The sequence below is a fragment of the Pangasianodon hypophthalmus genome, chromosome 18 (genome assembly GCF_027358585.1).
Source record: "Pangasianodon hypophthalmus isolate fPanHyp1 chromosome 18, fPanHyp1.pri, whole genome shotgun sequence".
NCBI classification, from domain to species: Eukaryota; Metazoa; Chordata; class Actinopteri; order Siluriformes; family Pangasiidae; genus Pangasianodon; species Pangasianodon hypophthalmus.
Genome location: NC_069727.1, coordinates 13,609,789 through 13,623,541, shown reverse-complemented (window position 1 = coordinate 13,623,541; position 13,753 = coordinate 13,609,789). Strand labels below are relative to the sequence as shown.

Below are 13,753 nucleotides of genomic sequence, written 5' to 3'. Positions count from 1 at the left end.
TCCTGCACAAAATGACCAGTGACAGTGACTAAAAAGATCAGTTTTGCTTTCATGTAATTAATTATGCATTTGTTGTGCATCCTGTGCATATACCTGTTCACATTTGAGCTCTGTGCTCACCTGCCTTTCAGCACATCATTCATCTTTTGCTCCAAGTCCAGCCTCCTGCAACGCTCCCTCTCCAGCTCCTGCTTCAGCATCTCCACATTGGTCTCCTCTCGCAGCTTCCTCAGCTCCTCCTCTGTACACACAACACAATCAGCTCACACTCAGCACTCCACCAACAATATGTTACTTAAGGAACATAAGCAGAGGATTGCAGTGCATTGTCCTTCCTGTGTTATAGGAAAGATGGTGATGGGGAGAAGGTGTGTCTCATTTTAACTGTCTGTAATCGTTCTTTCTTTTCGCCGCTGAGAGGTGAATGTGTCCACATGACACACTCCATACACTGCCTCAACTCTTTCCCTCTATTCAGCCATCAGTCTATTCTGAATAAATATCAGCTGATCCATTGCACGGCTCCAGCTGTACTGAAGGTCATAAATATTTTAGTGCTAAAACTCGCGCCTTTCAGCCAGCCGAACGTAAACCAGAACGAAAGCCTGCTATCTGCAGACTGCACACCCCACAGAGAGAGTCATTAGCGGAAGTGTTTGAGGGGAATTGTGGACCTTAGGGGGTCTGCGATTGTGAGCTCAACCATGAGAGCTGCAGCACTGACGTTCAGCTTCTCAAAACCCCACACTCCACACTCAGGCACAGCCCCGACAACACATCATGCATTCTTAGAAAATCTGGGCTACATTCAGTGGGTGGAATTGCTTGATTTCGGAAGATTGCTCGACTTAGAGCTCTTCAGATATTTAAAGAGGTTAACTGGCATGTTAACTGTGAACTGGAGATAAGAATTTAGAACCCTGAAGCCTTCAGAGACTGTGGACAAATATAAATGCAGAATGACTCAGACACCATGACCTGGTTTTCAGTGAAAATAACTCCAACAGACCAAGGCAGACAGATCATGCACAAGCAATGTATGGAAATTTAAAAAAAAAAAAAAACAGTGCAGTGTCAGTATCAGTGCATCTGAAAATGCATTACTGCTTCTAACCCATCAGCTCCACCAGCATCAGCTCTCCACCACAAATACAATCCCATTTCATTCACTGGTTGTACAAGCACTGGAACTATGGCACCACAAAACTGCAATTGACGAGACTTGGGGATGATCCTAGAAGCACCATTCAAACAAACAATCAATCAAAAATTTTAAAAAGCTGTACCAGCACAGGGTATTTTTATGGCAAATACTCAGCATAAAATAACAGAAATACTTAAATACCTAGTGTTGCACAATGCATTGATAGTGTAATAATTTTTCACTACTAAGTGGCAAACAACTCAAACTTTCAATACTTTCAGGTATTTATGAAACAGGTCGTGTTATTATAAGACTGTGAGCTAATCATATCCAAGCAGCCAATCAGACAATGAGCTGGATAACCAAACAGTCAATCAGACAATGTGTCGGATAACCAAACAGCCAATCAGATAATATGCTGGTCAACCAAACAGCCAATCAGAGAATATGCTGGTCAACCAAACAGCCAATCAGATAATATGCTGGTCAACCAAACAGCCAGTCAGACAATGAGCTGGATAACCAAACAGCCAATCAGACAATGAACTGGATAACCAAATAGCCAATCAGACAATGAGCTAGATATTCAAACAGTCAATCAGTTAATGAGCTGGATAACCAAACAGTAAATCATATAATAAGCTGAATAACCAAACAGCCAATCAGACAATGAGCTGGATAACCAAACAGCCAAACAGATAATCCAAGTACTTCTTCCATGGTGAAATGAAAACTGGTGATAAGTTGCATGCTTAAATGATGATTCTTTACTGTTGTCACTATCAGCATTCCAGTTGGAGCTGGAACCCTAAGTTTGGGCCAGTACTTGGTTCACACACATAGCTGTCTGTGGTTGTAAGATCTTGATCATGTGCAAGTCCCCACACACTGCTAGGCTCAACATCCACTAGAGCAGAATCTGTGCTGGAATATATCGGAACTCCTCAGATTTCATCCGCTGCCAACTGCATTCTGCAAGCTAAATGGCTAACTAAATTATTCATTTGTTTGTCTGTCTCTTTGTTTGCTCATTCTTTCTGCTGCCTGGAAGTCATGTTCAGACAGAGTGATGTGGAAGCAGATGCTGGAAAACAACTCCATCACGCTGGCAAGCTCCTCGAAGCCCCCAGCACACACAGTGACTGGGTCATGGGTCAGTTTTTTCCATCAATAAGCATGTGCACGCTTATACACCATGGAATTAAAAAAAAAAGTGCTTCTCATAATATCTAAACAAATGCTGATGAATATGAGGGAACAATGATGAAAATTAGGTTAAAAATAAATGAGATTCAGGCACAGGACAAAAAAACACTCTAAACTAGCTCTTTACTGGCTTTCTTATGTGTTCACTGGTCAACAATAAGAGTCAACAATAGACATAAATAATGTGAGCAATCTGGTGCAGCACACCATGTTGGAGTATTTTTAAACACGTCACTACCACAATGTATGGATAAACACAGGTACACAAAGTACGAACCCTCTCACAACATATACAAACAATGTATACTACCTTTTGTCTAGAAAATAAGCAGTGCACAGATGTTAAAATATGTCATTTCATTTTGTGAGTGGAGCCTCTACATAATTCACACAGGCCTCATTTCACATCCATCTTCTAATTAGGCTGTATAGCAAGTTGGAGCAGAAGATTAATACAGCACACAGACACACGCGCACGTACCTCATCACCACCTGTTAGACCTCATCAAAGATTCAGCAGAGCTCTCTCTCTCTCTCTCTCTCTCTCTCTTTCTCTCTCCAACCCCCCTACACACACACACACACACACACACGTCATTTCTATCCTGAGAAGTCATTCTTTATAGCTGTACCTCTTTTGCCCTCCAGTTCCTTTTCCTGAGACTCTTCATACTAACTCTAATTTACTTTTGCCAGTAATGGGCTAAATGTACCAGGGCAGTGTGCCTCTTTGCTTTTTATTAGAAATACAGGATAAGGTCCCCCTTGTGCCACCAAAACAGCTCTGACCTGTTGTGCTGTGGTGTGCTGTGGTATCTGACACCAAGACTCTAGCAGCATATCCTGTAAGTTGCAAGGTGGGGCCTCCATGGATCAGATCTGTTTGTCCAGCACATCCCACAGAGGCACAATCGGATTTAGATCTCAGGAAGTTGGAGGCCAAGTCAACACCTTGAACTCTTTGTCATGTTCCTCAAACCATTCCTGAACAATTTTTGCAGTGTGGCAGGGCGCATTATCCTGCTGAAAGAGGCCAATGACATTAGGAATACCGTTACCATGAAGTACTTGGTCTGCAACAATGTTTAGGTAGGCAGTACATGTCCAACATCCACATGAATGCCAGGACCCAAGGTTTCCCAGCAGAACATTGCCCAGAGCATCACACTGCCTCTGCCGGCTTGCCTTCTTCCCATAGTGCATCCTAGTGTCATCTCTTCCCCAGGAAAGCGATGAACACGCACCCGGCCGTCCACATGATGTAAAAGAAAATGTGATTCATTAGACCAGGCCACCTTCTTCCATTGCTCCATGGTCCAGTTCTGATGCTCACGTGCCCATTGTAGGTAGTGGCTCACGTGTCCATCGCTTTCGGCAGTGGACAGGGGTCACTTTGCAATGCAAGCTGCGATGCACTGTGTGTTCTGACTTCTTTCTGTATCATAGCCAGCATTAACTTTTTCAGCAATTTGTGTTAATTTGAGCTATTTGTTCTGTGGGATCGGACCAGACGGGCTAGCCTTCGCTCCCCACACGCATCACTGAGCCTTGGGTGCCTATAACCCTGTTGCCTGTTCACCGGTTGTCCTTCTTTGGACCATTTTTAGTAGGTATTAACCACTGCATACCGGAAACACCCTACAAGACCTGCCGTTTTGGAGATGCTCCGACCTAGTCGTCTAGCCATCACAATTTGGCCCTTGTCAAAGTTGCTCAGATCCTTATGCTTGTCCAGTTTTCCTGCTTCCAACACATCAACTTCGAGAACTGACTGTTCACTTGCTGCCTAATATATCTCACCCCTTGACAGGTGCCACTGGCTAATACTTTTTGCCACCCTGCTGACTGAATGTGACTGCTGGTCCACAATTAACAACAATTATTTAGAAAAGGATTAACTATTCTTACTTAGCTTCTGAATGTTTGTCTATTTAAAGTGTTGCATTAAACTAAGCATCATTATCACTGTAATTTCATTACTTTCCTGAAAAAAAAAATACAACAGCTGGATCAAGAGAAAGATAGAGAAGCACTTACAAAACTGAACATTTATCAGGTATAATGTATTTTTCTATTTATTTTTCTATTATTTTTGGGAGCTACAGGAAAAGTCTCAAAGATCTACCAGTCGATCGTGATCACCACTGCTTTAAGAGATCTGTACTTGGATCTGATTATGATTTACTTTCATTTTAATCTTGAGTATCCAACAACATCATTCATCTATACAAAGTAACCTACTCTTTTACAACAAGTACTTTATTATATTATTTAATTTGTGTGTGTGTGTTTGTGTGTGTGTGTAGTGCCAGCCTCTAAATTGTGCATCTTAAGAAGCTTATCCGTATCTAATCTAACCATGCCGTAGACAGCATGTAAACCTATTAAGACCTGAGTGGAATGGAGGAAAGGGATAGTGAGTTAAAGGGGACACAGCCTGAGGATACACTGAGTCAGGGAACATGGCAGCTCTCTTTCTCCCTGTCTCTCTCCATGTAATTAGTATTGATTATGTCTGACTGGTCAATTAGAATTACATCTGAGGCGTGCTGGCATGTGCCTATCACACTCACAATATGTGTGTCATGCAGTGGTCATGTATATCATGTGCCTGAAAAATACAGGAAGATACAGATACAGGAAGATCACACTGTAGAAACATAAACATAGAGTACACGACCCTACTGAAAACATAATGCGATGCCATTACATGATAAAATAATTAGAGATAAATTATAAAATATTACATTTACGTATAAATTTCTAGTTTATTTTATATCTTATCTATATAAAATAAACCACGAATAGTGCAACTTGGGCTGGATTTATAAAAACATTCACTTAACATGATATTAGACTTTATTTATTTATTTATTTATTTATTCTAACCATCTGTTTTGCACGTGCTCCTAAAAATAAGCTTTTTAAGGATTAATCTGGGCCATTATTCCACTTCCATGTTCCGACATTACATATATTCCTCTAACAGCTGAACCGGCTTATTCAGATCAAATACGTCCATGCAGAAATACCCAACATAAATATGGAAGTAAGTTAATTACTATAACATCACAGAAAGAAATCAGTAACCCATGCTTCACCAAAAACCACAAGGTATTCACATAAAAATAACTCCAAGGCTCTATTATGCTGCTTCAGCTTGTAATAAGGACAATGTGGTAGATGGCCACTTACTAAGGCTGAGGTTGCACTTACGTATCTTGTCAGGTGAGTTGCTGAGGCGCTTCTGATCTAGGTCTGTGGCATCCATCTTGATACTTACTCAGCTGTAACCCAAACTTATTGTTGGAACTATCGTAAATCCACAGGGGCAAAAATCTCCCCATATAAGACAGTCCACTTTTACACTTTGATAAGTTCGAAGACCTGACATAGAGACCTGAGGCACTCGTAATCATGCAGGTTTCCTCTGCTAGTAAATCCCAGTGAGATTTGGGCTCAAACAAAGGCTCTATTAATAGAAGAAGCTGTTAGTGCTGTGAGCACTTTGTTCACATTCTGTACAGTCTTTTCCACAACATTAAGCAAAGCTTTCAAAATTACACCACCAGCAGCTACAACTGGAAACATACAATAGTCTGTTTCAATAGTGGATCACCATTAAAAGAAGCAGATGAAGCACGGTGATCTATGTTAGTTAGTGGCCGACAATAAATGATGAAGATCCATTCGTTTCTTTTCAGCATTTGCAAGCACTGAGATTTAGGAAGCTGTTCTCTGCCAAGCAGAAGCATAATCATCTGCTACACACCATCATTATAATGGGAACGTTGTCCTTTTGCCCTCAGACAATGTTTGCAACATGAGCAACGCAGCAAAACTGACAAAACGGAACAAATTTCACCAACACAGCAGAAATATAGAGCTGTGAAGACTTGCTGAGACATTAGCAGCTGGAAAGACAATGTAAAGATAATTAAAGCACAGACTTTCAACAAACAGATGAAAATGGTTTAGATTGCAGTTGCAAAAGATCTGACTCACAGGCAATCAAAGGCGTTTTGGAGCCATTCATCTTAATTTGATGACAATTGCTACGAGATCTAGTGCTCTAAAAAAAAACCCAGAGCATTTAGTCAATCATGTCTTTAAACCTCACCTGGTTTGGGTAGTAATTTTAATACAGCTTACAGCATGATTTACTGATCTTTAAAACAGACAGCATGAATCACATACTCGGGTACATGAGATTTTTTTTTTTTTTTGTATATTAACTCGGAGACTAAGACAGTACCAATGAATCGTTGTTCATTTGAAATCAACTATGTTTTTTATGGTTTGTCAACAAATAACTGGAAGCATTTCAAACCACAAAACTGATTCGAGATACAAAATAGGTTATCGGTTACACTATAAGAGAGAAACACTAGACATGCAACTTACACTCTTCTTAGACATCCTGTAAAAAAAAACACTTCCTGCTTCAATCAGTTGTGGTTTTGAGCAGTCATGACTTCATACACTCAGTGGAGTGCAAATCTAAAGTGCTGCTTTCGCAAAACTGTGTACATCATTTCCCTAAAATGTAATACTGCCCAAAGCCTACAGCAGCTTTGCCTACACCTACATTTTTATTTCTTTGGCTGTCAATACTTTTAATAATTAGTTAATTAACGATAAATATTACACAGCAGTGAGGGCTGGATATAGATAAGAAGGCTAAAATTGAATCTATCCAATCTATCACTAGTTTGACAAATAAACAATTAGGGTTGATGTTGGGCAAACTTGCACACACACACACACACACACACTTAAAAGCAAGTAAACTTTTTTTTTTTAATGTTTCAGGTCCATAATGCTCTACCAGGTCCATGCTGTTTTTCTTCTGAATACCAAACAAGGTAAACAGAAAAGTTCTAACCCTTTCATTCAAACCGCACTAAACATACAGTTCTGTCATCTGTCCTTTTGTGTGTGCTTAGTCTTCCAACCTTGTTTTTCCTTCAAATGTATTTAAAAGGAAAAAAGAAAGAGAGAAAATAGAGTGACAGAGTAAATAAGCCACCTTGTTTGTGTTCATTACACCTACAATGGTATTTTACATTCTCAATCATTGCTGACGTTTTACAGATGTGTCAGGGAAGCAGGGTGAAAAATATCAACCCAAATGGAGTTCAAATCTAGCGGAGCATTTCACTTTGTGTAATCAACCAACACAACTGTAACTGATAAGCTGCATGAATCTACAGAGTGTCCCAAAAGTCTGCATACACAGGGGACTATGTATGCCAGCACCACGTTGGTTGTGCCTTCGTCACTGGATGTTCACTGATGTCCACTTCTCAGTTGGTCTGCAACACTTCCAGTCTTTTTGAATTTGTTAATAAGTTTGGCAACAGTGTCGTGTGTGATGTGCTTGCCATGTTTCCTGTTAAAGTCCATCTTCCTGATCCAGCCATGAGAATGATTTCAATATGTTCTTCTTTTGTCAAAGGCATTCTTAAAGGCTATCTGAAAAAAATCTATAATATAAACTAAATATATATATATTAAAAATTTTGGAAGACATTTGCTAAAAAGTTTTAATTTCCCCGAAGAAATTAGCCCCAGCCTCTTCTTCACATCATTCTGTGTATTTTTATTACAACCACTAGAAGTGCTGTTGCACTTGGTTCCACAAAACACATTTATTAATAGCAAATAATCTGACATGGGTACCAGATACACTATATGGCCAAAAGTATGTGTACCTGTCCAATACACCCATATGTGCTTTTGAGCATCCCATTCCAGATTTATTCCCCCTTTGCTGTTATAAAAACCTCCACTCAACTGGGATGGATTGCCATTAGATTTTGGAGCGTGGCTGTGGGGATTTGTGATCATTCAGCCACAAGAGCATTAGTGACGTCAGGTACTTATGTTGGGCAAAGAGGCCTGGGGCACACTGGTGTTTCAGTTCATCCCAAAGGTGCTCAGTGGGGTTGAGGTCAAGGCTCTGTGAAGGTTACTCCAGTTCTTCCACACCAACCTTGGCAAACCATGTCTTCATGAAGCTCTCTTTGTGTACAGGGGCATTGTCCTGCTAGAACAGGTTTGGGTCTCTCAGTTCCAGTGAAGTGAAACTGTAAAGTAAAACATACAAAGACATTCTAGACAATTGAGTGCTTCCATCTTTGTGGCAACAGTTTGGGGAAGAACTACATATGGCTGTGATGGTCAGGTGTCCACATACTTTTGGCCATATAGTGTATATTATATTAAAGTCATTGAAAGACAGCCTATTTATATCAGTCGCCCTGTTACACAATAACTATAATACATAAATTAGTACAATATACTGTCTTAGCAGTGCTATTAGCAACGACATCTCGGCACTAGGCTTGACAACAGGAGGATGTCATCAATAAAGCAGGACACGTTGTCACATATTAAATTAGAAAGTAGTGCTAGATCACATTTGTGTGATGATTTTCAGTAATCATTAGCGAGCTTCTCTACATTGTGAGTCTTCAGGGACATAGCGGGTGTGCTGTCATTCTGCTGGAACTGTGATGACGTGACATGCCAGCTCTCACAGCAGTGCCCACCTCATCCCTTACAAACACACACAGTCATAGCTCTATGAGACTGGGCCAGCGTTTCAACTCAACAATGAGGCATATAAAGCGGAGCTCCTGTGGCCGCACTCCTGCCTACAGAGTGCTACTGTTGCATGGTAACCTGCTTGAAAGAACAGAGAAGAAGAAAGCGGGGGTGCTGCAAATAAAGAAACAGGCCCTCACAGTTTGCCAGGCACATAATGCACAGGATATTCCAGAGGAAGTGGTGTGGAGAACGTAACAGTCACGGATGTCCATTACAACACAGAGCTGGACAAGCCAGCAGAGTGGACAAGGGCTAGTCATGAGCTAGGGCTTAGTGTTATCTTCATTAGCGAGTGAGGAGAAAAGGAGTGAGTTGCAGGTTCTGTCTTTTTATCACTCAACTAAGAGTAAGACAATGACCCTAATTTATGTTCTCATTATCACGCCAGGCTATTAGTGTAGGACATTTCTTTTATACATTTGGCTCCAACCCATGTTTTATCTGAAGCCAATTAAAATTGAGAAAGGATACAACCCAAGTATTCAAGAGGCAGGGGCCATGCTTTCTACTGCCTTTCTGACAGGTGGGATGTGAACTCACAACCTTCCAGTCACTAGAACAGTCCTCATCACTGTGGCAGAAGCTTAACTGCTGAGTTATCAATGCCCACACAGTCAAATACAGATCTGATCTCCCACTCAAGCATAATATTTAGCTAGAAAATAAGAAAACAACACTGCCAGCTTATGCCATTAGAAAACCTCTTGTCACCATATTACTGGCTTCAAATCAGTGTGGTCATTCTTTCACTTCCCTGATTCACTTCATTATATTTGATTAAACCCCTAACAGCATTTTCTACACATGCCAAGTGGATTGTAATTAGTGTACATGAATATAACGTTAATCCAGGAGCAGTTTATTCTCTTTAGAAATATTAGCACTCAAACTAAATAACTTCCTAATGTGTGTGTGTGTGTGTGTGTGAGAGAGAGAGGCCAACTCTGTTCTGATCTTAGAGTCAGTGCTGTTATAGAAACACCAAAATGCTTTGAGTTACATTTTATAATGATGATTGATGGTGATATTGTTCTAATCAGCAAAATATATAACGTCTCCTGAACTCAGTAATGCCCTTAAATAAATTCACTATAGTTTACTGTGAGGATCTGAAGTTGCCTTTTGTGCTTCATGTCCAGAAAAAACGCAACACTTGCACAACACTCCCATGTTCTAGTATGAGACTTTAGGGTGCTCAGGGCCAAATCTGTGTGTGAGACCTGTTACACAAGTATGACATATATACATTGGGGTCCAAAAGTCTGAGACCACTTTGCATTGCTAAATTAATACAACAATTTTCATTACAAATTATATTATTGACAACAATTTGATTGAAAAGTAGAATCTTTGAAAAATATGAATTTCAGTGTATCTTAGTATTCACTATGTCCCCTTTTTACTTTAATGACAGTGTGTACTTGAGCTGGCATGGACTCCACAAGTTTGTGCAAAACCTCATAAACTATTTTAGATCAAATCCATCAGTGTCATCTGAACACACAGAGATTAGACATGAGGAAAATCTGACCTTTTGTATAAAGCAGTTAACGTGATCAATATCACAAATTTGCTTTATAGGGACCTAGAAATGTACTTTCTTTGTTTTAATATTTCAAAATTTGAAACCCTTCTGTTTAAAAAAACAGAAAGGTTTCAAAAAAAAAATGAAAAATCCCAGATTTTCAATGTGGTCTCAGACATTTGGACGCCAGTGTACATATGAGATATGTCTAAGCACAATAGTGGAATCGCTCCTTGACAGAATTGACCAGTAAAAATGAGCTATGATTCACAAAAAAAAAAACAACAACACGATTATCATGATTTCTGAGACACTAACATGGTTAAAGTTTGTAAGGATAGCCTCTAAAGCTCCAACTCATATCATAAATATCCTATCTGCTCCAAGTCTTCTCTTGCTGGAATGAAAGACAGCTGGAAGATGGTTACATCAGCGTGTGTGTGTGTGTGTGTGTGTGTGTGTGTGTGTGTGTGTGTGGTGTATATGTAAGAAGAGGAGGCTCTGGCCTTGGGTACACTAATCACATTACTAACTTCTTACTGACATAGCACGATGACACAGCAATGCAACAAACACACGTACACACACACACACCCACACACATACACAGTTTCAGTGATGTCACATTCCTGGCTAAGTGTCCACGAGCGCCTGGCGCACAAACTGCACTTTGCCGAGCATCACTAAAAGTACAGTGTAGCCAATTAGCCCTGCTCAGATAGCGTGAACGCACCAGACAGGTAGGTCAACCATGAGAAGGACACTCCTTTGACTTTTATTTGACTTTCCCTTGAGTGTGTTTACACAGACACCCACAGACACACCTCTGATAAACTTGCTGCAACATGAGACCTGAACTCTCAGGAATGTCAGAGAGCTGAGAGCAGAATGCATCAGAGAGATCCTGCAAAGTCAACTTAGTCGTGAAGCATGTTGGAGCAGTGCATTAAGGGAGATAAGAGATACTAAAATAGATGTGTTTCATAAGTTATATCTGTATACAGTCTCTTGCTATGGTAACAGTGAAGAGCTGCGCACCTTAAACCTGGCTTATGTTATACGACTTGTCATGATTCACAGTCACGGCTCTCGCGTGCACATTTAAGGGGCAGTTGGAATTGGTGTTACTGATACAGAAAATCGAGACGCATGTTAGAGGCACAGAATTTAATTTCTTGCCTCCTGATTGAGTTTCATGCCAGTCCTGCCAGTGAGTACATCAAATGTTTGATTTTTTTTTTCCCACCCAACTCCAGATGGCGTCTAATAGTATATGCTAGTCAATGATCCAAACCTCACATTCATTACCTCATCCATAGTTAATGAAAAGTGAGAGTAGAAAACCATGTCAGTTTATGACATCTTTATTGTCATGGGGTAGGACAATGGCAATGATGAACTGGCACTGACAGAATAAAAACTGTTGGATCTCATTCCCAGTGCTAACTTTCAAACATGCAAAATCATCGATGCTGACAATAAACCTTTTTTGCTTGCGAATCTGATTAACAGTTTTTTGTGAAACTAAGCCTTTAGCATGTATGTCAGAGAAAGCAACAGCAATGAGTTAAACATGAACTTCTAACAGCAAATAAAATCTTATACTAGAGATGGCACTGATCCAATACGCGGTATCAGTGTTGGGCCCATACTAGCAACAATTGGTGGATCGGATATCAGAGAAAACATATTTGGGGTATCAGGGCCTGTAACAAATGGTGAAAATTTGTATCAGATTTGGGAAAAAAAATTTTTTTTTGGAACTTGAAAAGTTTACATTTAAGAGACTTTTTGTTAGGTTTGATTTTATTATATTTATACTTTATGCCTTATTGTATTTATTATATTTACAGTGTAAGTGATTTTTGTGTGAAAGAGTTCAACTGAAAAGAAATATATTGTGAAGTTTAGTAGTTTTGAAAGAAAACAATATCAGATTGTTATCAGTATCAGCTGATATTCAAGGTTTCCGTATTGGAAAAGAAAACGTGATATTGTGCATCTCTAGCTCAAATAGTTGTTATTTGTATAGCATAGTTATTTAATATAGTAAAGGTTTTGAAATATACATTAACCCAAGTCAAGGATTGAACCAGGGACCCATGAGCTGTGAGGCAGCAATTTATTAAAATAAACAAATACAAAACTATCCCACATTTGACAGAGAATTATACAGTACTGTGCAAAAGTCTTAGGCACCCTATTTTTTTTGTACAACCTTTGTTATAGATTTTTATTTTATGACTTCTACATTACTGAGTCAGTACAAAAACATTTTAGATTTCCAAACATTAGTTTTCCTGAGACTACTTTTTTTTTTAAGCAAAGGGTCGTCACACCAAATATTGACTTTGTTTCATTTATTACTGTTTACTGCTCTTTATAGTATTTTTTATGTAGAAACATTTAATTTCATCTTTGCTCTATAGCAACAGTACTGTAGGTCTATATGCTGCTTTTGGCGAAACTGAATCTCTCAATCTCTCCAAAATAATCATAACTGTATACTGGAAGGGGAGAAAGCTGAAGTCAGCATGTGTCTTAGTGTACTGGGGAATCCCAAGATAAACACGTACTCATCTCCTGAACGCAAGTAACCTCTTGTCAGCTGTATTGCAGCGTTAAATGGGTCAGTGCTATTATTGTGCTGTTAATACCAGGCTAAGAGGGGTCAAAGGAGACTTAAAGGTAAACACACACACAGGCTTAATATAGCTTCCATCGTCACAAAGACATTAAAGTTAATGAGAGGGAAGTGTATGGAATCCCCCCTCTCTCTTTCTTTGTATTTCAGAGAGAGAGAGAGAGAGAGAGAGAGAGAGAGAGATATCCTGCCATGAGTACAGTGTTGTACACACCAAACAAAATGCCAGTATTCAAGGATGTAGACAGAGACAGAGTCCCCCTCCTGCCATACTGTTCTGTCTCTCACAGGTCCCTGTGTTTCACTGAACATGACAGATGTCCTGCTTTACTATATCTAACAGCATATAGAGTCAGAAGCCAACAGTTACCTCCAGACATCATCTAATTCTCTCTTTCTCATTCACACACATACACAATTATTCCTCACTAGACACATCCAAATAAATGTATAGTTGCTCTAGTGGCATTAACACACAGGTTATAGAGTTTCAATAAGAATCAAACAGACCAATATGATCTTTTATTCTCCAACACTGTTGAATGTTGATTAATTTTCTATAACAGCACAGCACAGATAGTAGCTCTGGCTACAAGTTTATATTAATTCACTCATTCTAGTA

General features: G+C 39.6%; 1 protein-coding gene across 2 annotated transcripts in view; it reads right to left on the bottom strand.

The window, feature by feature from the left end:
- gramd4a (GRAM domain containing 4a) overlaps positions 1-13,753 on the bottom strand; it is a 46,737-nt gene that overhangs the window by 16,530 nt on the left and 16,454 nt on the right. For both annotated transcript variants that reach the window (XM_053241822.1, XM_026923313.3), the window contains exon 4: positions 121-241. In XM_053241822.1, coding sequence (XP_053097797.1) covers positions 121-241 — 121 coding nt within the window. The remainder of the gene's footprint in view (positions 1-120; positions 242-13,753) is intronic.